A 26118-nucleotide genomic window follows, 5' to 3' on the forward strand; every position below is an offset into this window, starting at 1 on the left:
AGTCTTCTCCACTTTCCTCCTAGTTCCAGATTTAAAGGTGATTATCCAAATGTGTATCAAGTTTACATCCGATACTTATTAAGGATTTCCTTTTAAAGAACACAATCTTGCAGATAATGCGTTTTTTATAATGCCCATATACTTTTGTCTTTGTTTTTTGAGAGCCATACCCACGGCACATGGAGGTTCCCAGGCTAGGGGTCCAATGAGAGCTGTAGCTGCCAGCCTACACCACAGCCGCAGCAATGCAGAATCTGAGCCTGATCTGTGTACTATACCACAGCTCATGGCAATGCTGAATCCTTAATCCACTGAGCAAGGCCAGGGATCAAACCCAAGTAAGTCCTCATGGACACTAATTGGGTTCGTTAACCAGCGAGCCACGATGGGAACTCCTAATGCCCACATACTTTTAATCCACAAAACTCAAAACCAAGAGTGGTGTTTGCAATCTTCTAAAGAAACTTTTAAAGAAATATCTATTTGAGATAAATATTTTAAAATCACCAATTTTATCTGGCACAGAAATATACATACAGATCAAAGGAACAGATTAGAGAGCCCCATAAAAATCCCACACACCTATGAACAATTAATCTTTGACAAAGGAGCCAAGAACATAAAATGGGAAAAAGATAGTCTCTTCAGCAAGTGCTGTTGGAAAAGCCGGACAGCTGCATATAAATCAATGAAGTTAGAATACATCCTCACATCATACAAAAGAATAAGCTCAAAATGGCTTAAAGTCTTACACATTAAGACATGACAACATAAAACTCCTAGAAGAGAACATAGGCAAAATATTTCTCTGACATAAATCAGTTCCTGTTTTCTTAGGGCAGTCTCCCAAGGCAATAAAAATAAAAGCAAAACCAAACAAATGGGTCCTAATCAAAAGATGTATTTAATTGATTTTTATAGAACACTCCATCTGAAAGCAGCGGAATACACATTCTTCTCAAATGCATATGAAACCTTCTCCAGGATAGATCGCAATCATGCTGGAGCACAGAGTTCCCGTTGTGGCACAGTGGTTAACGAATCTGACTAGGAACCATGAGGTTGCGGGTTCGGTCCCTGCCCTTGCTCAGTGGGTTAACGATCTGGCGTTGCCGTGAGCTGTGGTGTAGGTTGCAGACGCGGCTCGGATCCCGCGTTGCTGTGGCTCTGGCGTAGGCCGGTGGCTACAGCTCCGATTAGACCCCTAGCCTGGGAACCTCCATATGCCGTGGGAGTGGCCCAAGAAATAGCAAAAAGACAAAAAAAAAAAAAGATTTTACCCTGCATTTCAAATGTGTCTGTATTCACCCAGGAGTAAAGATTAACTTAAAACCTTAAGGAAAAAAAAAAATCATGCTGGAGCACAAAGCAAACCTCAGTAAATTTAAGAAAACTGAAATCATATCAAGCATCTTTTCTTGACCAAAATGCTTTAAGAACAAAAATTAACTACAAGGGGAAAAAAAATGCAAACCACACAATAGGCTAAAACAATAGGCTACTAAGCAACCAACGGATCACTGAAGAAATCAAAGCAGAAATCAAAAAATATAGAGACACAAATGAAAACAAAAACAGTACTGCAAAACCTATGGGATGCAGCAAAAGCAGTTCTAAGAGAGAAGTTTACAGAAATATAATCTCAGGAAACATGAACAATCTCAAACAACCGAACCTTACACCTAAAGCAACTAGAAAAAGAACAAAACTTAATGTTAGCAGAAGAAAAGAAATCATAAAGATCAGAGCAGAAATGAATGGAATAGACAAAGAAAACCATTTAGAAAAGATCTATGAAACCAAAAGCTGGTTCTCTGAAAAGATCAACAAAATTGATAAACCTATATCGAATCATCAAAAAAAAGAAAAAAAAAAGAGCAAGGGCTCAAATCATTAAAACTGGAAATGAAAAAGGAGAAATTAAAACAGACACCACGGAAATAAAAATGATCATAGAGACTACTACAAGTAACTATGTGCCAGTAAAATGGACAACCTCAAACAAATGGACAAATTCTTAGAAAGTTACAATCTTCCAGGAATGACCCAGGAAGAAATAGAAAATATGTAACAGACCAATCACAATTACTGAAATTGAAACTATGATTAAACATCTTCCAACAAAAACAGCCCAGGACTGGATGGCTTCACAGACAAATTCTATCAAACATTTAAAGAAGAGTTACCATCTATCCTTCTGAAACTATTCCAAAAAATTGCAGAGGAAAGAATACTCCCAAACTCATGCTATGAGGCCACCATCACCCTGATACCAAAACTAGACAAAGATACCTCAAAAAAAGAAAATTACAAACCAGTATCACTGGTGAACAGACATAAAAATTCTCAACAAATATTAGCAAACCAATTTCAACAATATATTAAAAGGATCATATACCATGATCAAGTGGGATTTATCCTAAGGATACAAGAATTTTAATATCCACAAATCAAGCAGTGTGAAACACATTAACAAACTGAAGAATAAAAATCATATGATCCTCTCAATAGATGCAGAAAAAGCTTTTGACAAAATCCAACACCCATTTATAATAAAAACTTTGCAGAAAGTGTCCATGAAGAAAACCTACCTCATACACAATAAAAGCCATAGATGACAAACCTACAGCTAACATCATTCTCAATGGCGAAAAGCTAAAAGCATTTCCGCTAAAGTCAGGAACAAGGCAAGGATGCCCATTCTCACCGGTTTTATTCAACATAGTTTGGGAAGTCATAGCCACAGCAACCAGAGAATAAAAAGGAATCAAAGGAATCCAAATTGGAAAATAAGTACAACTATCACTTTTTGCACATGACATGGTAATATTCATAGAAAATACTCAAGACGCCACCAGAGAAGTACCTGAGCTAATCAATGAATTCAATAATGTTGCAGGATACAAAATTAATTTGAGTTCCCTGATGGCTCAGTGGGTTATGACCTGGTGTTGTCACTGCTCTGGCTCAGGTTCCATCCCTAGCCTGTTCCGCATGCCACAGGTGCAGGAAAAAAAATTAATACACAAAAATGACTCCTTCCAGCCAGCACCGAGTGGTGGGCATCTCTCAGGACAACTGGCACAAGGACCACAAGACCGGGGCAAGAGAAAGCCCTACCAAAAGAAGCGAAAGTATGAGCTGGGGTGCCTCACTTCCAACAGTGACAATGCCCTCCACCACAAATACATATTCCATGTTGAGGGAGGCATCAAGAACTACCTGGCCTTCTCCTGGGGCTCAGGGTGTTGCACACAGATTACTGATGTTGTGTACAACGTATCCAACAACAAAGTGATCCATACCAAAGTCCCTGGTGAAGAGCAGCATTGAGCTTGCTGACAGCACACCAGACCAACAGCGGTAGGAGTCCCACTACACTGCCCGTGGGCCACAAGAAGGGGAGGCAAGTTGACTCCTGAAGAGGAAGAGGTTTTAAACAAAGAGCAATCAAAGAAAATTGAGAAGAAATATGATGAAGGAAAAAGAATGCCAAAATCAGCAGTTTTCTAGAGAAGCAGTTCCAGCAGGGCCAGTTTCCTGCATGAAGTGTTTCAAGATCAGCCCAGTGTGGCTGAGAAGATGGCTGCATGCTCAAGGGCAAGGAGCAGGAGTTCTACCTGAGGAAAATCCAGGCCTAGAAAGGCAAATGAATCCTGCCTCTTGTCTTAGCTCATGTAGAGGTGTTTATTCTTCTTAAAAAAAAAAACAAACACAAAACCAGAAATCTCCTGCATTCCTAAACGCTACAATGAAAGATCAGAAAAAGAAATTAAAACAATCCCATTTTGGAGTTCCCCTCATGACTCAGTGATTAATGAACCCAACTAGTAACCATGAGATTGCAGGTTCGATCCCTGACCTCACTCAGTGGGTTAAGAATCAGGCGTTGCCGTGAACTGTGGTGCAGGTCATAGATGTGCCTTAAATCCAGCATTGCTGTGGCTGTGGCATGGGCTGGCAGCTGCAGCTCTGATTCAATCCCTAGTCTTAGCCTGGGAACCTCCATGTGCCATGGGTGTGGCCCTAAAAAGACCAAAAAAAAAAAAAAAAAAAAAAAAAAATCCCATTTACCATTGCATCAAAAAGAGTAAGAAGACCTAACAATAAACTTATCTAGGAAAGCAAAGATGTGAACACTGAAAACTTTAAGATGATGAAGAAAGAAATCAAAAATTACACAAACATATGGAAGATATACCATGCTCTTGGATTGAAAGAATCAATATTGTCAAAATGACTATACTACCCAAAACAATCTAGACTCAGTGCAATCCCTATCAAATTATCAATGATATTCTTCACAGAACTAGTATAAAAAACTTTTTTCTTTGTCTGGAAACACCAAAGATCCCAAATTGCTGAAGCAATCCTGAGAAAGAAATCAGAGCTGGAGAAATCAGGCTCCCTAATTTCAGACTATACTACAAAGCTAATCATCAGAACAGTAATAGTATTGGCATAAAAACAGAAACACAGGTTAATGAAAAAAGATAGAAAACCAAGAAATAAACCTACGCACCTATGGTCAATTAATCTATGGCAAAGGAGGCAAGAATATATGATATAAAAAAAGACAGTCTCTCAATAAATGGTTCTGGGAAAACCAAACCATCCACAGTATGGGAGAAAATACTTGCAAATAAAGCAACCAACAAGGGATTAATCTCCAAAATACACCAACCACTCAGGAAGCTCAATATCAAAAAAAAAAACCAAAAAAACAAAAAAAAACAAAACCCAATTGAAAAATGGGCAGATGATCTAAATAGACTTGTCTACAAAGAAGACATACAGATGGTCAAAAAAGACATAAAAAGATGCTCAAAACTTCTAATTATTAGAGAAATGCAAATCAAAACTGCATGAAGTGTCACCATCATCAAAAAGTCTATAAAGGGTCAAGAGAGTATAAAGAAAAGGGAACACTCTTCCACTGTTGGTGGGAATATAAGTTGGTACAAACACTATGGAAAACTGTATGGAGGTTCCTCAAAAAATTCAACATAGAAGTACCATCTGATCCAGCAATCCCATCCCTGGGCATATATCCGGAGAAATCCGTAATTTGAAAAGATACATGAAACGTAATATTCATTGCAGCACTATTTACAATAGCCAAAACATGGAAGTAACCTGAATGTCCACTGACAGAACAATGGATAAAGAAGATGTGATACATGTATACCATGGAATATTAGCCAAAAAAAGAATGAAATAATGCCATCTGAGCAACAAAGACAGACCTAGAGATTATCATATTCAGTGAAGTAAGACAGAGAAAGACAAATATATCATTTATACATGGAATCTAAAAAATTGATACGAATGAATTTTTTTTACAGAACAAAAACAGATTCACAGACTTCAAAAACAAACTTATGGTGTAAGGGTGGAGGACAGGGAAGGACTGGGAGCTTGGGACTGGCATATGTGCACTACCGTATACGGAACGGATGGTCAATGGGAACCTACTATATAGCACAGGGAAGTCTATTCAATATTCTGTGATAACCTATATAGAAATGGATATGTGTTTATGTGTAAATGAATCACTTTGCTGTACAGCAGAAATTAACAAAACACTGTAAATCAACTACAATAAAAATTTTTGTAAAAAAAGAACACTATTGTAGGTGAAGCTGCTAGCATATGCAAGTATTTTAGGTATCACTGGGTTTTACAGAATTTGAAACAAGTTGGGAAAAATACCATCAACTGCCCATATCCTTTTCTTTCTTTTTCTTTTCTTTTTTTTTTTTTCCTTGTCTTTTTAGGGCCTCACCCAGAGCATATGGAGGTTCCCAGGCTACAGCTGCCAGCCTACACCACAGCCACAGCAACGTGGGATCCGAGCCACGTCTGTCTGCAACCTACACCACAGCTCATGGCAATGCTGGATCCTTAACCCACTGAGCAAGGCCAAGGATTGAACCTGCGTCCTCGTGGATGCTTGTCAGATTCGTTAACCACTGAGTCATGATGGGAACTCCAGACTTTTCTTTTGTGACAATGAAGCAGGTTTTTTTTTTTTTTTTTTTTTTTTTGGCCACACACACAGCATGCAGAAGTTCCCAGGCCACAGCTGTAACCAGAGTGACAGCAGTGCCAGGTCCTTAACCCACTGGGCCACAAGAGAACTCCTGAAGCAGTTAAATTAAGCCAAATTAAGCCAAATCATGAGGTTTTTACGAATCTGAAGGCAAGAACACAGACAAATATTTGTGTGCAATGTTTATGTGTATATATTTCTTATCATAATATGTGCTTGCATATATATCAACAAAGTATATTTGGACACTTTAATAATAATGTACTGTCAAATTAATCTTCAGTGGTGGAATTTATTTTTTATTTATTGAAGTATAGTTGATTCACAACGTTGTGCCAATTTCTGCTGTACAGCAAAGTGACCCAGTCATACACACACATATATATATACTTCTTTTTCTTATATTATCTTCCATCATAGTCTAACCCAAGAGACTGAATATAGTTCCCGGTGCTATACAGTAGGACCTCATTGCTTATCTGCTCTAAATGCAGTAATTTGCATCTACCAATCCCAAACTCTCAGTCCGTCCCACTCTTTCATACCCCTTGGCAACAAGTCTGTTCTTCATGTCTTTGAGTTTGCTTCTGTTCTGTAGATGGGTTCCTTTGTGCTATATTTTAGATTCCACATATAAGTGATATCATACGGTATTTGTCCGTCTCTTTCTGACTTACGTCACTTAGCATGAGAATCTCTAGTTGCATTCATGTTGCTGCAAATGGCATCATTTTGTTCTTTTCTAAGACTGACTATGGAATTTAGTTCACTATTTTCAAAAGCATTAAGTCTTGTAATTAAGAATATAAGAAGATCTGGAGTTCCCATCATGGCTCAGCAGGAATGAATCTGACTAGCATCCATGAGGACACAGGTTCAATTCCTGGCCTCACTCAGTAGGTTAAGGATCTGGCATTGTCATGAGCTGTGGTATATGTAGATCACAGACGTGGCTCGGATCTAGCGCTGCTGTGACTGTGGCGTAGGCCAGCTAAAAAAAAAAACCAACCAAAAACAAAACAAAGCAAAAACAAACAAAAAAGAATATGAGAAGATCTCTTAAACGTTTCATTGAAACAATTATATGGGGGGAAAAAAAATCCCATTTCATAAATCTATTAGCAAATCTGGGATTCAAGAAGGTCTTAGGATCTGAACACTGAACTATGTGATGAATAGCATCACTGAATGGCCTTCGCTTGGATGAATCTGAATCAATGAGATTATGAATGTATGCATAATGTTCCGTAAGTTACAGGTAGTTCCACCTCCATCACTGAAACATGTAATACGTAGAAAGGAGTTCTGCTGTGTAGACAGTCTCACCTGATCACGCATTCGTGCTGCAATGTGTGTTGTTTTGCCTCCAGGTGCTGCACACAAATCCAGAATCCTTTCTCCAGGTTGAGGATCCAGAACATGTGTTACTACGGCAGAAGGCAAATTCTGCAAGGAAAAAAAAAAAAAGTCAATTACTGATGATTTGATCGTTTTAAATTTGAGAATCAGAGAATGTCAAGAAAAAAGTCAGGACAGCATCCTCTCCCAAGAGTAGAATTTTTTTGTAAATATACTAGTGTCAGAAATTCACCATTTCCCATTGTATCCTGGTTTCACACAGAACACACAGACACACCCGTGCATGATACATCTCCCCAGTCAACTCAACAAAAAACACTTACTGTTGTCCTTTCTCAGTTCAGTGGTTCTCGACACTTTGGAGGCCACAGACCTTTCTGAAATATGAGAAATCTTTGGACCTTTTTCTCAGAAAATGTACAAAACATCACAGTATCAGGCGCCACAGTCACAGCAGCGCTAGATCCGATCCGATCTAACCTCCATCTAGAACCCCAGTTTTATGCTGTTTATGCCCCTGAAGGCATGCCTGGGTTCCTATCTACCACACTTCAGTAGAAGAAAGTGAAAATTTTTTAGCTATTCCTGGTTGGCAGTCAGAAACTTATTATGAGATTTTACAACCCCCATATGCCTCCATCTATAGCAATAAATTTTATTAAATCACGAATTCATTAGTATTAGTTATATAAAGACTGCAAGATGACAGCCTTAAATACGATACAATAATATTATAAAATAATTTATTTTTAAAATTGCTTGGCAAGGAAAAAAAAGGGACTAACAAGCATAGTGCTATTTATTTTTTAAGTTTGTCAGTTTCAATTCATGCTCATACCGAAACTCTTTTTTCCATTAGTAAATGCACTTTTTTCCATTCAATTACAACACTCTCAAGTGAATCCAAGATCACAGCTTCAAAACAGAAAATCAATGGTGAGAAAGGACACACAGGAGCAAGCTCGTCCCTCCTCTGTACATACATGGAACATTAAAATCAGAGCAAATGATTCAGGCACCTGAAGGCCTGCTTCTCCACACTGCATACTAAGAACAGCTTCATGTGTCCAGATACTTTCTCTCAACAGTCTAATTTATTCCAACAACATTTAAAAATTGAACTCCAGGAGTTCCTGTCGTGCCTCAGTGGTAGCAAACCCTAGCATCCATAAGGATGCAGGTTCGATCCCTGGCTTCGCTCAGTGGGTTAAGGATCCAGCATTGCCATGAGCTATGGTGTGGGTCGCAGACATGGCTCAGACCCTACATTGCTGTGGAGAGGCTGGCAGCTGTAGCTCCAATTTAACCCCTAGCCTGGAAACTTCCATGTGTCAGGATACGACCCTAAAAAGACACACACACACACACACACACACACACACACAGAACTCCAATATAAAAACACTTAAATACTTATATGACTACAGGAGATTCAGTGATAACTTTATCTAGAGTCAATGACATGATTCATTCCTAACAAATATAACATCAATGTCATGGCCAGTAGAGGGGATCAAGATGGTGGAGGAGTAGGACATGGAGCTCACCTCCTCCTACAAATTACATCCTCATGTGGAATGATCCTCACAGAAAATCTACTGAATGCTGGCAGAAGATCTCAGGTTCAGAAAGAGCAAGAAAATCTCCACCTAACTGGATAGGACAAGAGTGAAAAGAAAGAAAGTGAGGAAGGCATTGGGACATGCATCCCCGGGAGGGAGCTATAAAAGAAGGTTCCTGCACCCGAGGAAGTCACCTCACCCATGGGGAGATCAGTGGGACAGAGGAGGAGCTTCAGGGCTCGAAGAATGCAGCAGGGGTGTGCAGCAGCCGGAACGGAGACAGACCTGCCCAGACGGTCAGTGCCACCACCGTACACTCCTCAGCCTGAGACGCACGTCTGCCAGTGCGGGAAGAGACTGGGCGCTGAAGCTCAGGCTTTGGAGATCAGACCCGGGGAGCAGACTGGGAATGGCTGTGCAAAAGCAGCCTGAGGGGATGCGAATCTGGTGTTTTCACATCTGAGGGTGTTCACAGAGGAAGCCTGGGACTCCTTAGAGGCCAGGTGCCATTCTTTGGGGGGGGGGGCACAAGAGGAGGAGGCGGACCCACCATTGCAGCCTTGTTCCCTGAGCATGCTCTCAAGCAGCAGGACACTGCCCTCATGAGCTCCAGGAGTGGTTGCAAGCTGCCACCAAGCCTCAGGAGTGGTCGAAAGCTCCACTGGGTTTCAGAAGTAGTCATGAGCCACCTCTGCTCCCAATGTGTGCTCTGAAGGTGTGTGTGAACTGCCACCACCATCAAGAACCCCAGGATCTGGGCACCAGTGGCAACACGTGTACACCCATTATCAAGAGGCTAACAGCTGGCACACGCTGGGCAAAGAGGGGACAGGCATCCATACTAAAAACAGTCCTCCCACCAAAAACATTAAACCCACGCAAGCTATGCAAGGACACGCCCACGTGTAAACAGCCCTCCAAGATCACAGTAGACAAGTGTTTCTCCTAAACTCACAGAATAAGAGAAATATAAGTACAATGAAGAAGTACAGGAACCACACCCAGTTAAAAAGACCAAGAAAAATCCCCTGAAACAACAATGAAACACTCCTCTTCAGTCTACTAGACATTGATATCAAAAAGGAAATAATGAAAACACTGAAGGAACAAAGACTATCAACAGAAATGCAGAGTACTGTAAAAAAGAACTAGGAACTACACAGAGGAGACAAGAACAATTAGAAAGTTCATTTGCAAAGACAAAAGCCAAGCTAAAGGCAATGAAGAGCAGAATGAATAACACAGAGAAACGAGTAACTGACCCGAAAGACAGAAGAACAGCAATCATCCAGTCTGTCATGGCACCAAATAGAAAGCAAATAAAAAATAGAATAAAATAAAAGCAATACAAGAGATCTATGGGATAATATAAAGTACACCAATCTACACATAATAGGGATTCCAGAAAAAGAAGAAAGAGAAAAGGCAATTTAAAATGTATTTGAAGAAGGTATGGCTGAAAACATTCCAGATCTAAAAAAGGAAACAGATACCCAGATACAGAAGGCACAGTGGGTACCAAACAAGATGAACCCTAAAAAGACCTACTCTAAGACATTCTATAATAAAAACAGCAAATACTAAAAATAAGATTCCAGAGTTCCCATCGTGGCACAATGGAAACGAATCCGACTATCATAAGGTTGCAGGTTTGATCCCTGGCCTCACTCAGTCAGTTAAGGATTCGGCGTTGCCATGAGCTGTGGTGCAGGTCGCAGATGCAGCTCGGATCCTGCATTGCTGTGGCTGCAGTGTAGGCTGGCAGCTAGCTGTAGCTGTGATTAAACTCCTAGTCTGAGAACCTCCATATGCCATGGGTGTATCCCTAAAAAGACAAAAAAAAAAAAAAAAAAAAAAAAAAAAAGAGCGGATTCCAAAGTCAGCATGAGAAAAACAAACAGTTAATTCCAAGGATACCCCTATAAGGCTATCAGCTGCTTTCTCTACAGAAATGCCACAGGCTAGAAGAGAGTGGTAAGATATATTCAAAAAGTTCTGAAAGGGGAAAATGTGCAACCTAGGATACTCTACGCAGCTAGATTATCATTAGAATAGAAGGAAAGACAAAGAATTCTCACCCAAGAAAAAAATAAAAGAATACTGCAATACTAAACCCATCCTAAAGAAAATATTGAAAAATCTTCTCTAAATAGAAAAGAAGAATTCAATGGAAAGAGAAAATCAGAACTGGAAAGTAAATCACTTAAGCCAGTACACAGATTAAAAAATTTTTAAATGTCTGTGAAAACGATGATAACCACAATGAACATGAAGATAAACAAGAAGGATGAACATGAAGATGTAAAAGAGGACATCAAAATCTAAAATGGGGGTATTCCCGTCGTGGCTCAGTGGTAACGAACCCAACTAAGATCCGTGAGGATGCAGGTTCAATCCCTGACCCTGCTCAGTGGTTAAGGATCTGGCATTGCCATGAGCTGTGGTGCAGGTCACAGACACAGCTCAGATCCTGCATTGCTGTGGCTGTGGTGAAGGCTGGCAGCTATAGCTCTGATTTGAGCTCCAGTCTGGGAACCTCCATATGCTGCGGGGGCACCCTAAAAAGATAAAAAGACAAAGAAAAAAAAAGAATCATAAAATATTTTTACCTAGAATGTGTTCGAACCTACATGACTACCAGTCTAAAGCAAGAAGATATAGGAAGGGGTTAACATACTTTAGCAACAGAGCAACAACAAATCAGAAACACATGATCAATTCGCAAAAACCAAAAAGAGAACACATGTATACAAAACAAAATCATCAACCCACAAAAGGAAAAACAGAAAAATAAAAGGACAAAGAAGAACTATAAAATCAACAGGAAAATAAGGTTTAAAATGGCAATAAATACATATCTATCACAAGTTACCTGGAATGTCAATGGACTAAATGTTCCAATTGAAAGATACAGAGTGGCAGAATGGATTAAAAAACAAAAGCTTACAATATGCTGCCTCCAAGAGATGCTCTTTAGGGCAAAGGACACACACAGACTGAAAGTCAGGATATGGAAAAAGATATTTCATGCAAATGGAATGAAAACAAAGTGGTGATCACAATATTCATATCAGACAAAATAGACCTCAAAACCAAGGCCATAAAAAATACTATTTAATGATAAAAGGACCAACATAAGAAGAGGATTTTATGCTTGTTAACATATATGCACCTAATATAGGAGCACCCAGGTACATAAAACAAATACTAACAGACATAGTGGAAGAAACTGAAAGGAATAAAATAGTAGGAGACTTTAACACCCCAATCACATCAATGGACAGATCTTCTGGGCAGAAAATCAATGAGGCCACAGAGATCCTAAATGATACATACAATAGAACAGTGAAACAGTATTTTTAGGACATTACCTCCAAAAAAACCAGAATAAACATTCACGTACACATACAACATTTTTCAGTACTGATCACTTACTAGGGCACAAAACTAACTTCAACAACTTTAAGAGTGAAGAAATCAACTCAAGCATCTTTTCTGAGCACAATGGCAAGAAATGAGAAATCACAGAAAAAAAAAGAAAAAATGATTACATGGAGACTAAACATGTTACTCAAAAATCAATGTGTCAACAATGAAAGCAAAGAGGAAATTAAAGAATACCTCAAGACACATGGCACTTAAAACACAACAAAACAAAATCTATAGGGATGCACCAAAAGCAGTTTTTAGAAGGAAGTTCACAGAGATATAGTCCTTCCTCATAAAAACAAGAAAAATCTCAAACAACCTACTACTTAAAAAGATTTAGAAAGTGATGGACAAACAGAACCAAAGTCAGTAGAGGGAAGGAAATAATAAAGATCAGAAAAGAAAATAACTAAAATAGTTTAAAAGATAGAAAAAAATCAATAAAACCAAGAGCTGGTTCTTTGAAAGAGTAAACAAGATTGACAAACCTTAGGCCAAGCTCACCAGGAAGAGAAAACCCAAATAAATGAAATACAAAAGGAGACATACCAATGAACACCACAGAAACACAATCAAACCATAAGGGAAAACTATGAACAATTACATGCCAATAAATTCAACAACCTAGAAGAAAGGAACAAATTTCTATAATCATATAGCCCACCAAAACAGTATCAAGAAGAAATAGATGACTTGAACAAACCGATCATTAAAAGTGAAATAAAATCTGCAATTTAAAAGCTCCCTACAAACAAACGCCCAGGCCCAGGAGTGCCCACTGGGCCACATTGGGTTAAGGATCCAGTGCTGTCTCTGTGGTGGCTCAGGTCGCTGCTGAGACACAGGTTTGATTCCCAGTCCAGTACAGTGGATTAAAGGTCTGGGATTGGGTTCTTAAGGCCGCAGTGCAGCTCAGATTCACTCTCTGGCCTGGGAACTTCATATGCCACGAGTGCAGCAGGAAAAAATAAAAAAGCAAGCCAGGCCTAGATGGCTTCACAGGTGAATTCTACCAAACATACAAAGAGGAAATTACACCAATCCTTCTCAAACTTTTCCAAAAAAACTGAAGAGGAGGAAAATTCCCAGTGACATTCTATGATGCCCCCATCACCTTGATACCAAAAGCAAAGACACAGCCAAAAAAAAAAAAAAAATCAAATCAAATCACAGCCCATCATCTTTGATAAATCTAGAAGCAAAAATTCTCAACAAAATATTAGCAAACCAAATGCAACAACTCATAAAAAGATCATACACCATGATCAAGTGGGATTCATCCCAAATTCACAAGGATGGTTTAACATACACAAATCAATCAACATGATACAACTACATAAACAAAAGACAAAAACCCATGATCATCTCAATAGATGCAGAAAAGGCATTTGACAAAATTCGACATCCATTCATGATAAAAACATTCACCAAAGTGGGTATGGAAGGGAATATATCTCAACATGATGAAAGCTATCAACAACAGACCCACGGCTAACATTCTCAACAGGAAAACGCTGAAAGACTTCCCGCTAAAATTCGGAACAAGGCAAGGATACCCACTCTCACCACAAGTATTCTAAGTCCTAACCACAGCAATCAGACAAGAAACAAAAGGTATCCAAATTGGAAGGGAATAGGGAAAATTGTCATTATATGCAGATGACATGATACCACCTATAGAAGACCCTGAAGTCCCCATACAAATACTACTAGAACTGATAAATTATTCATTGTAGCAGAATACAAGACTACAAACAAAATTAAATTGCCTTTCTTTACATTAACACTGAAATACCAGAAGGGAATATAAAAAATACCTTTTAAAAATTGTACCCCAACAGAGTTCCCACTGTGGTGCAGCAGAAACAAATCCAACTGGAACCATGAGGTTATGGGTTCGATCCCTGGCCTTGCTCAGTGGGTTAAGGACCCAGCATTGCCGTGAGAGTGGTGTAGGTTGCAGATGTGGCTAGGATCCGGCATTGTTATGGCTGTGGTGTAGGCCGGCAGCTGTAGCTCTGATAGACCCCCAGCCTGGGAACCTCCATATGCTGCAGGTGCAGCCCTAAAAAAGCAAAAAATATAAATAAATAAATAAATAAATAAAAATAAAAATAAAAAATAAAATAAAAATCACACCCCAAAAGTAAAATACTTAGGAATAACCATGATGGAGATGAAAGACATACACTGAGAACTATAAAACATTAATAACCTCGAGATGATTTAAATAAATGGAAAGATACCCAATGCACTTAGATTGTAAGAATTAAGATTGTTAAAATGGCCATACGACCCAGAGCGATCTACAGATTTGGTAAGATCCCTATCAAATTACCCAGGACACTTTACACAGAATTAGAACAATGCTAAAATTTATATGCAACCACCAAAGACCCAGAATTTCCAAAGCAATCCTGGAGAAAAAGAACAAAGCAAGAAGCATAACCCTTCCAGACTTCAGACAACACTACCAAGTACAGTAATCAAAAAGGTATGGTATCAGCACAAAAACAAATATATGGATCCATGGAACAAAATAGAGAGCCCAGAAATAAACCCACACACCTACAGTCAGTTAATCTTCAACAGGAGTTCCCTTCGTGGCACAGTGGTTAACCAATCTGACTAGGAACCATGAGGTTGCAGGTTCGATCCCTAGCCTCGCTCAGTGGGTTAAGGATCCGGCGTTGCTGTCAGCTGTGGTGCAGGTCATAGACGTGGCTCAGATCCTGTGTTGCTGTGGCTGTGATGTAGGCCGGTGGCCACAGCTCCAGCTGGACCCCTAGCCTGGGAGCCTCCATGTGCCGTGGGAGGAGCCCTAGAAAAGGCAAAAAAAAAAAATTAATCTTCAACAAAAGAGGCAAGAATATAAAATAGGAAGACAGTCTTCAGTAAGGGGTTTGGGGCAAAGTTGGACAGCTACATGAAAATAAAGTCAGAACATACCGTGGCCATACACAAAAATAAACTGAAAGTGGTTTAAAGACTTAATCATAAGACATGACACCATAAAACTCCTAGAAGAGATCATAAGCAAAACATTCTGACATAAATCATACCAATGTTTCCTTAGGTCAGTTCCTAGGGCAAAAGAAATAAAAGCAAAAACAAACAAATGGGACCTAATCAAAATTAAAAGCTTTGCACAGCAAAGGAAACCATAAACAAAACGAAAAGATAACCTACATAATGGGAGAAAACATTTGCAAATGATGCACTCAACTAGAGCTTAATTTCCAAAATATACAAACAGCTCATACAAACCAACAGCACCCAATCAAAAAATGAGCTAAAGACCTAAAGAGACATTTCTCCGAAGAAGAAATACGAATTGCTGACAGGCACATGAGAAATTGCTCAACATCACTGCTTACTAGAGAAATGCAAATCAGAACTACAATGAGGTACATGGGTCACACTGGTCTGAATGGCCATCATTAATAAGTCTACAAATAACAAATGCTAGAGAGGATGTGGAGAAAATGCTGCTGGTGGAAAGTTGGTGAAAGCCCTATGGAAAACGATAGTGAGGTTCCTCAGAAAACTATGGACAGAGTTATCGTATGACCAAGCAATTCCCCTCCTGTGCACATACCCAGATCAAACTCTAATTTGAAAAGATACCAAGCAATTCCCCTCCTGTGCACATACCCAGATCAAACTCTAATTTGAAAAGATACACGCACCCCTATGCTCACAGCGGCACTATTCACAATAGCCAATACATGGAAACAATTTAATGTTCATTAACAGATGAACTGATAAAGATGTGGTACATACAATGGAATATTACTCAACTATTAAAAAAGAATTAAATAACGACATTAGCAGCAACACAAATGTAACTAAAGATTATCATACTGAAATAGAGTTTTAACTAAAGAACAACCCCCCTTGGCTAAGAAGGCAGCTGCAAGCCTTTCCAGCTATGCTCATCACTATACCACCCTTCTTGTAATAATGTCACAACTGTGTGCCCTCTGTCCAAGCCAGCAGCCCTGCTAATCATGTACCCAACACTGCTTATCAGTTCTGCTTCTGTCACCTTGCTCGCTCAGTTTCTTAGGGAGGAACACTGTCTGCTTGGGGATGGGGAGGTCCGGGATGCTTACATGGGAAAATCAAGACCTTGTAGTGTATAAAAGTTCCTGAGAACAAAGACCTGGTGCTCAGACTCTGGAGGTGACTCCTCTGAGCCCGCACCAGTGCTGACTAAACCTTGCTTTTCCATATCTCCGGGTGCTGTTTGTCTCCTTCCATCGCCACGGTTTTTGCGGTTTCCGCAACAATACTAAGCCAAGTAAGCCAGAGAAAGACAAATGTGTGTGGAATCTAAAATATGACACAAGGAGTTCCTGTCGTGGCGCAGTGGAAATAAATCCGACTAGGAACTATGAGGTTGAGGGTTTGATCCCTGGCCTTGCTCAGTCAGTTAAGGATCTGGCGTTGCCATGAGCTGTGGTGTAGGTCACAGACGCAGCTCAGATCCTGCATGGCTGTGGCTACAGTATAGGCTGGCAGCTGCAGCTCCAATTCAACCCTTGGCCTGGGAATCTCCACATGCTGCAGCTGCAGCCCTAAAAAGAAAAAACTAAATAAATAAATAAAATATGACACAAAAGAACCTATCTTTGAAACAGAAACATACTCATGGGAAAGAACAGACTTCTGGTTGCCAAGAGGGAGGGGACCAGGGGAGGACTGAGGAAAGGTTAGATTTGGCAGATGTAACCTATTATACGTGGAAGGGATAAACAACAAGGTGCTACTGTATAGCACAGGAAACTATATTCAATGTCCTATGATAAACAGTATGGAAAAAATACGAAAAAACAGTGTGTGTGTATGTGTGTAAGTATGTGTATATGTATGTTTGTACATATACATAACTGAATCACTCTGCTGTACAGCAGAAATTAACACAACATTGTAAATCAATGATACTTCAATTTTTAAAAATAATGTAATTTTTTTTTGTCTTTTTAGGGCCACATTCACGGCATATGGAGGTTCCCAGGCTAGGGGTGGAGTCGGAACTACAGCTGCCAGCCTATGTCACAACCACAGGAACACAGGATCTAAGCCGTGCCTGCAACCTACACCACAGCTCCCAGCAACGCCGGATCCTTAACCCACTGAGTGAGGCCAGAGATCGAACCCGCATCCTCAGGGATACTAGTGGGGTTCTTTAACCGCTGAGCCACAATGGGAACTCCTAAAAAAAAAATTTGTTTTAAGGGCCAAAGATGACAGAAATTTCCAATCCTATGTAACACAGTAAGAATGTTCTGGTAATGGAAACACTCACACACAAAGAAAACACACTTGTGGGTGCCAAGAAGAAGGAGGATTGGGGAGAGATAGATTGGAAATTTTGGATTAGCAGAGGCAAAGTATTATTTATAGAACAGATAAACAACAAGGTCCTCCAGTATAGCACAGGAAATTATATTCAATGTCCTGTGATAAACCATAATAGAAAATATAAAAATATATATAGGTATAACTGAATCACTTTGCTGTACAGCAGAAATTAACACAGCATTATAAATCAACTGTACGTCAATAAAACCTAAAAAAAAAAAAAAAAAAAAAAAAGAGGAGTTCTTGTCATGGTGCAGCGGAATCCGACTAGGAAACATGAGGTTGCAGGTTCGATCCCTGGCCTCACTCAGTGGGTTAAGGATCTGGCGTTGCCGTGAGCTGTGGTGTAGGACGCAGACACAGCTCGGATCTGGCGTGGCTGTGGCTCTGGCGTCGGCCAGCAGCAACAGCTCTGATTAGACCCTTAGGCTGGGAACCTCCACATGCCCCGGGTGCAGCCCTAAAAGGACAAAAGACAAAGAAAAAAAAAGAGGAATTCCCTAGTGACTCAGTGAGTTAAGAATCCAATGTTGGAGTTCCCATCGTGGCGCAGTGGTTAACGAATCCGACTAGGAACCATGAGGTTGCGGGTTCGGTCCCTGCCCTTGCTCAGTGGGTTAACGATCCGGCATTGCCGTGAGCTGTGGTGTAGGTTGCAGACGCGGCTCGGATCCTGCGTTGCTGTGCCTCTGGCGTAGGCCGGTGGCTGCGGCTCCGATTCAACCCCTAGCCTGGGAACCTTCATATGCCGCGGGAGTGGCCCAAGAAATAGCAACAACAACAACAACAAAAAAAAAAAAAGACAAAAAAAGACAAAAGACAAAAAAGAATCCAATGTTGTCAATCCTGGTTGCAGGATAAAATCACCTGGTGAGCAGTTTTTGTTTTGTTTTGTCTTGTAACGTGTAGTCCTCATCCAGAATAGTTAGATCAGAATTTTCAGCAACCAGGCCTGGGCACCAATGTTTTTAAGATCTCCCAGGTCCTGTGCTATAGCAATTCCCAACTTTAGCTGCAAACAAGAAGCACCTGGGAGAGCTTTTCACCATCCTGACCCAGGCTCTACCCCAGCCAGCCCAACTAAAGACCATTCAGGTGGTAGGATCCACAGCAACGCCAGATCCGAGCCAAGTCTGCAACCTACACTGCAGCTCACGGCAATGCCAGATCCTTAACCCACTGAGCGAGGACAGGGATCGAACCCATAACCTCATGGTTCCTAATCAGATTCATTTCTGCTGCACCACGACAGGAACTCCAAAATCTGGTTTTTTCAATCCGTTTTTCTATTTGTTGACACAAGGATTAAGTCAGTCTCTGGATTTATAAAATGTCTTTTGGTTACACACTAGACAGAGGAGAATGCAAATGGGATCTACGCTTAGGATAGAGCTCAGATGCTGCTAATTACCGATTGCATGACCTTGTTCAAGAACCCAACCATATCTGGTCTTCAGTATCTTCATCGTAGACTGGGAATAACAGTAACAATGCCACCTAACCAGCAGATCGTAATAAATCATGTGAATTAATGTACATGAACGTATGCCATAACTGGAAAAGGCCAAACAAGTTACCTGTTACATATCACTGCAACTGATAAGCATTTGACCAAAATCTGCTGGTGGTATGCCATTTGAATCTCACTCAAAATTACACATGAACAGTTGTACAGAGAGCAAATGTATGCCTTATTTAGGGACTAATATTCTGAGATGGAAAGCAATCGTTACAGTAAGTCATTAAAGCACCACTGGGCAAAGGGAGAGAGAAAAAGTCATTAAAAATCATTTGAGAAAAAAGAGTGTTTACTAGGCTTTTTTTACTACTTAACCAGAAAACACCAATACACAACAACAACAAAAAGGTAAAAAAGAGAATAACAAACCCTTATATTTCAAGTAGTTCATGGAAGTATGTCTCAATCTGACTAAATATTCTGCTTTTACAAACACTTACCTGTAAAAATAAGTAGCCAGGCAGTACATCGTCAAATGAAGGGCTGAGATACACTGGTTCCGTCATTCTTATGCCTATGCCTCTGAAAACAGGAAATCTAACATTACTCAGTATAATTACAAAGACTACACAAATTCCATCTCTAGGAATATACTCAAATAGCACATCAAATATAAGATAAAGTATATAAAAAATATAAAATCTTTTTCACTCAACACCAAAATACTTAAAGAGTATTCCTGTGAATTGTTCTTGAATTCTTACCCACAGCAGAGAAAGCCACTGGGAGCACTAAAAAGGATAAAGTTACACAAATTTTTCATTTAGGCACCACTTCATCTCTTTAGAGATCTGAACAGACTAAAACGTGAAGAACATCTGAGTCCTTATTCACTGATGTGTTCTCATCCTTCTGGTACCAGATTTATGATCACTTTCATCTGCCTTTCAATTCAATAAACATTTTGGAAAGGCTTCAGTTTGCCAGGCACTAAGCTCAGTAGTTGTATGAAAAATACAAATATGTATCTGTGAGTCTGTTTCTGTTTTGTAGATATGTTTATGTGCACTGTATGTCAGAGTCCACGTATAACTGAAATCATGTGGTATTGGTTTGTCTGACTTCCTTCACTTGGTATGATCATCTCTAGGTCCATCCATATTGCTGCAAATGGCAGTATTCCATTCTTTTTAATGGCTGAGTAATACCCATGGGCAGGGGGTTGGGGAGGCAAGGATTGGGAGTTTGGGATTAGCAAATAGAAGCTTATACATGGGACAGAAAAACAATAAGACCCTACTGCACAGCACAGAGAACTATATTCAATATCCTATAATAAATCTTACTAAAAAGAATAAATATATACATATAAAACTGAGCCACTGCTGTAGACAGAAATTAATACATTGTAAATAAATTTAATATATATTAAATTTATATATACACACACACCCCTATGTAAGAATCACACCGATGTAATGCAATGACAACCACGCCACACTGCTTTCCTCTCTGCTCTTTCAAGAGTAATTGTCTGGTACTGGCACAATCCACAGGGTGACCTTCGCCCCCTCTGTCCCACTGTGGGTGGCAGTGGAACTGAGCAGAGGAGGAAGGACGGCCAAGTGGACAGTGACCCACTAAGACAGACATCAGCATCAAAGAATCTCCCAGAGGCTCCCAAAGGGGAGAGAGAGTATGCGAGTGTGCAGTTAGAGAAAGCCAAACCTGGCTAGAGGGAGCAAGAAAACAGGAAAATCAGAGTTCCCGCCCTGGCTCAGCAGGTTAAGAACCCAACTAGTATCCATGAGGATGCGGGTTCGATCCCTGGACTTGCTTGGTGGGTTGAGGATCCAGCATGGCCGTGAGCTGCGATGTAAGTTGTTGCAGATGAGGCTCAGATCTGGCGTCAATTCAGCCCCTACCCTGGGAATTTCCATATGCCACAGGTGCAGTCCTAAGAAGAAGGGGGAAAAAAAAAAAAAAAAACAGGAAAAAAAAGAAAAAGAAGAAGTCAACACCTTATTCCAGGGACTAGAGGTGCCCAGAAAAAGTGCTGTCTGATCATAAAGGCAAGGTAAAAATGAGGATTTCAAAAAGTTACAAGGGTGCAAGCAGAGGAGAGTCCAAGTAGGGCGAACAAGAACAGAGCCCACGGGTACAGCACGGGAGACAAGCTCATAGCTTGTGAACTGATCCTGGCAGAGAAGCACTTGCACGGATGGTCTGTATCCTACCTGATACGGGCATGGGGGCTGCTTTTACTCACAATCCTTCCGACTCCAAGTGTGTGGAGCTCTCTGTCTCTCTCTCACACCAGCCAACTCCCCACCTCTCTGAACACCCCTAGGTGTCCTACAATTCTAGTTGACTCTGATACCGACTGCCCGAGGTCCTGGTCAGACTCCACAGGTTCAGTCCAACAAGCCTGCCCCCATTCCAGGTGCCAGCTGCACATCCCAGGGTTGCCACCCGTCCTTGGGTGGCTATGAATGTGGAGGTTCCTGTATCTCCCACCTGAGGTTTGCAAAGTCACTAGAATGACTCACAGAACTCAGGAAAACCCTTTACTTACAAGTACCAGTTTATTATGAAGCAAACGGGGAAATAGTCAAACAGAAGAGCTGCCCCAGGGCAAGCTATGGGAGGGGTGGCATGGATGCCCATCCTGAGGGCTTGCCAAGCTCGTCTGTTCCTGGTTCTAAGGGCAGTTTCATCACATAAGCACAACTGATTCAATCATCAGCCACCAGTGATTAGTTTGCTCTCCACTCCCCTCTCTTCCCCAGAGGTCTGTGGCTTGGGATCAAAGTGCCAACCTTCTAATCACGGGGTTGGCTGCTCTGGCCAACAGCGCCCATCCTGAAGCTGGCTGAGGGATACAAGAGCATTCTTACCACACCTGTGATTCCAAGGGTTTTAGGAGCTGTGTGCCAGGAACCCGGGACAAAGATCAAATTATCTGTGGATTTCTATGCCACAGCACAGTAAGTTTATGCTGCCTTTAGAGTGAAGTAACTTCTGTAGCTATGGGTAGCGTGTCTCTGCAGTGCGTCTGACTGCAAATGTGAGCTCCTTTAACCCACACTCATTTAACATTTGCAATCTCTAGATCTGGACCTTCTATCGGAGATAAGACTCTGATCCCCAATCAGGATCACATCAAACCACTTCTTAAATAGTTCCTGCCCTGGAGCAGAAAATACACAAAAGAAACTTCAAAAATGTCACTGCCTCACATTCAAAAGTCGGTTCTTTGTTGAGACAACTGGGGTGCTTACCTTGCTCAACACCTGAACCCCAACCCCAGAGCCTAAACCCATCACCAAAAGCCTTGACTGATCGATCACGCCTCCAAAATTTAAAGGATTCTGACTTGCAGGACTCCAGTCCTCTGAAAAATTCTGAAACTAACATTTACACGCCTGCCTTCCCAACCCAGTTCCCACTCAGTGCTTCCAAGATCTGGTTCCCCCTTGACTCTCTCCTTCTGACCAAGCCTATCAGCTTAAGAGTGTCCACCTGTACAATATTCAATTTAAAATAATATGACAGAGTTGGAACAACATTGTAAATCAACTATAATTTTTAAAAAATAAAAAGTAAAATAAAATAATATGACAAAGAATAACTAAAGCCAGTTATTGTTTGGGTATGGGCTTATATGTTTCTCTTAAAACTATTTCTATAGCATGTACCTTCATATAATAATGCAAAATATAAGACCTAATAGGATAAACCATCTGTTAGTATACTAATCTATCTCTGAGTCTATGAATGATTCAACTCAGCTGGAATTCAAGAAACCAAAGGGCACAAATTCACTATTTCAATGTACAAAGGTAGTGGGGGTAGAAAAGGTTCTGAAGTTTTAAAAGAATGTAAGTAACAGTGTATACATGTAACATTTCGTTGTTGTGGAAGCATGTTTTTTCTCCAAAAGGCATGGAAAGAAATCCTAACAAACTAAATGAATGCTGAGTTTAAAGAACAGTTTTTTGGAGTTCCCTGGTGGTCTGGGGTTAAGAATCCGGCCTTGTTGCTGCTATGGTTTGGGTTTGATCCCTGGCCCAGGGACTTCTGCATGCAGTGGGCATGGCCAAAAAAAAAAAAAAAAAAAAAAAAAAAAAGTTTCTGCAAAGATGGCTGCCTCCTATTCCCGCCAACAAAGAAAACAGCACTCAGAGGTCTGTTGACACAGATACTGGAACCAACACATCAAATAAGAGGGTGAAGCACGTACCACTAATAACAAACCACAGGAAGTACTCAAAGTATCAACCCCCTGGTCCAGACCCAAAGATTAACGCAGTAGATATATGAATAACCTTCATATTCATAAGGCCTTCTGAGGAGAAAAAAATATTCTTGGCCATTTGAAAAGTACTACTACCTTGAGATGTAGGGAATAGCCTGTTTCCTTAGAAGAATTAACTTCAACTATAAATCCAAACTGCTGGAGTTCCCATCATGGAGTAGCGGAAACGAATCTGGCTAGAAACCATGAGGTTTCAGGTTCAATCCCTGGACTCGCTCAGTGGGTTAAGGATCTGGCATTGCTGTGAGCTGTGGTGTAGGTTGCAGATGCTACTCGGATCTGGTGTTGCTGTGGTGTAGACCAGCAGATGTAGCTCCGATTTGACCCCTAGCCTGAGAAACTCCATATGCCTCAAGTGCAGCCCTGAAAAGCAAAAAAAAAAAAAAAAAAAAAAAATCTGAACTGTTGAAATATGAAAACCTGTCCCAGGAATTGGGGATGTGGCCTTGTCTTTGATGGATAAATACACAGCTTTCACCGCTATCTCCCTCAGCTGTCAGCTTTAGAGAAATGGAGAGTCCCTAAAACAGGCTGAAAATACTAAGCAAAATGAGAAACTGGACTGTCCACAGATTTAATTTATTTAGAGCCTGTAGCAACCAGAAATGATCTGAAACGAACTTGTATTTTAATTTGGTTTGAATAAATCCAAACATTAACTTTTGACCACAAGTATTGACGTGGGTGCTGGCTTTCTGCTAAAATTTTTATGTGGAAGAAATTTCTATGTGAAAAAAGCTTATATCAAAATCATAAGTTTTTTCACATAGACTGTTAAAAAGATCTAGATAGGTCATTTAATTCATCTTTTATCAAGATAAGTAAAGTTTTCCAAAGATGCAAGACTTTCCAAATTAACATTCAAAAGGAAAAGTAAAATTTTGACAATTACAGTGTATATGGTTGCTTACTTTGGCCTTTTTTTTTTTTCCTCAATGACCACATCTACAGCATATGAAGTTCCCAGGCCAGGGATTATATCCAGGCAGCAGCTGTGGCAATGCTGGATCCTTAACTTACTGTTACTGGGCCAAGGATTGAATCCATGCCTCTGCACCGACCTGAGCCACTGCAATCAGATTCTTAACTCACTGCACCACAGAGGGAACTCCTACTTTGGCTCTTTAATATGAGCATTTACTATTTTACCTAAATACATATTTCCCCCCAAAAAGTAAGGCATTATGGGTTAAACCAATATTTTCTAGTTAAATTTACACCAATAAAATTATTCATGTTATGCAACTAGATATAGTTTTTACACTTTTTAATTATTTTGATTCACAAAAAGGATGTTTATTTTCCCCAAACAACATGTGATAACATACTTAAGATCAGGTAGCCCGCTGAAGATTTCTTTGCGGCTTAGTTCAGAAATCCCATTTCCAAGAAATATTTTTGTTCCATCAAATTCTTTGGCTCCTTTCTTACATTTGCCTTTAATATCAGAGTATACGGAAACAGTATCTCCACCTTTCATAACTAGAGAAAGAAGAAAATTGTATCACACTGATCATATTTCAGCAGAATAGTGAAAATTCTTTCAGCTTTAAGTCTTCAAGCTTTAAGACTAGGGAGGCCAAGGGGTATCAACAGTGGGAATGAAACAGTTTAAACCAGGGCCACTGTCTCAATATGATTCCTCATAGAAAATATAACTTTTACTTTTGAATGTTTCCCAACAATAATCTAATTCAAGATTTTTACCTAGGAAAACAAAGATACAGAATAATCTTCAAAACATCCTACCATGGAGCTCCTGTCGTGGCGCAATGCAAATGAATCTGACTAGGAACCATAAGGTTGCAAGTTTCATCCCTGGCCTCGCTCAGTATGATAAGGATCCAGCGTTCCCATGAGCTGTGGTATAGGTCACAGACGTGGTTAGGATCCTGAGTTACTGTGGCGTAGGCTGGCAGCCACAGCTCCAATTAGACCCCTAGCCTGGGAACCTCCATGTGCCGTGGGTGCTGCCCTAAAAAGACAAAAAAAAAAAAAAAAAAAAAATCCTGCCAGAATTGCAGATTTCCCATTGTGGCTCAGTGGTAACAAGCCCAATTAGTATCCATGAGGTTTGACCCCTGGCCCCACTCAGTGGGTTAAGGATCCTGTTCCTGTGACTTTGGTATAGACTGGCAGTCACTGCTCCAATTCGAACCCTAGCCTGGGAACTTCCATATGCCACAAGTGCAGCCCTAAAAAAAACCAACCAACCAACCAAACAAATCTAATCCCAATTGGAAGTCTTTAGCTGAGCAGAAAAAAAAAAAGAATACCTTCTATTTAAATTATTTTCCCCAAACCTAACACCCCTTAAGAGAGTAAATTAAGAACACTGAGTTTCATCTCCAAATTAAAATTCCAGGCTCTGAATGTTCCCCTCACTAATGATAGTACAGCAGCCCGAGGTTTTAGAGCAATGGGATACATACATACCACTTCACGGACATCTTACTCTATTAGTCAGTTATGATCCTCTAAACAAACAGCACACACATCCTCATACGGAATAAAAACATTGGCAGAAAACCTCACGTGGATGCCTAATCCGTTAGTCCACATCAGAAATGTC

The 26118-nt window shown here is 40.3% G+C and overlaps 1 protein-coding gene and 1 pseudogene across 9 annotated transcripts in view; one reads left to right on the forward strand and one right to left on the reverse strand.

The window, feature by feature from the left end:
- Positions 1-26118, reverse strand: part of NSUN6 (NOP2/Sun RNA methyltransferase 6) — a 108136-nt gene that overhangs the window by 59359 nt on the left and 22659 nt on the right. For 7 of the 9 annotated variants that reach the window (XR_014817878.1, XR_014817875.1, XR_014817877.1 and 4 more), the window contains 3 exons: positions 24875-25028; positions 19729-19810; positions 7379-7498 (listed from right to left, as the gene is read on the reverse strand). Coding sequence is in view for 4 of the 9 variants with exons in the window: in XM_021064826.2 (XP_020920485.2) it covers positions 7379-7498; positions 19729-19810; positions 24875-25028 (356 nt within the window). In the remaining 5 variants the exon portion in view is untranslated. The remainder of the gene's footprint in view (positions 1-7378; positions 7499-19728; positions 19811-24874; positions 25029-26118) is intronic. The other 2 variants (XM_084980216.1, XM_005653806.4) reach the window with 1 other exon arrangement.
- LOC146399507 (small ribosomal subunit protein eS8 pseudogene) lies at positions 3032-3653 on the forward strand (annotated as a pseudogene).

This window comes from Sus scrofa, chromosome 10, assembly GCF_054392235.1.
Source record: "Sus scrofa isolate SSC_HxYL_T2T_F1_AM1 chromosome 10, Sscrofa_HxYL_maternal_Yorkshire_Landrace_v2.0, whole genome shotgun sequence".
Lineage (NCBI taxonomy): Eukaryota > Metazoa > Chordata > Mammalia > Artiodactyla > Suidae > Sus > Sus scrofa.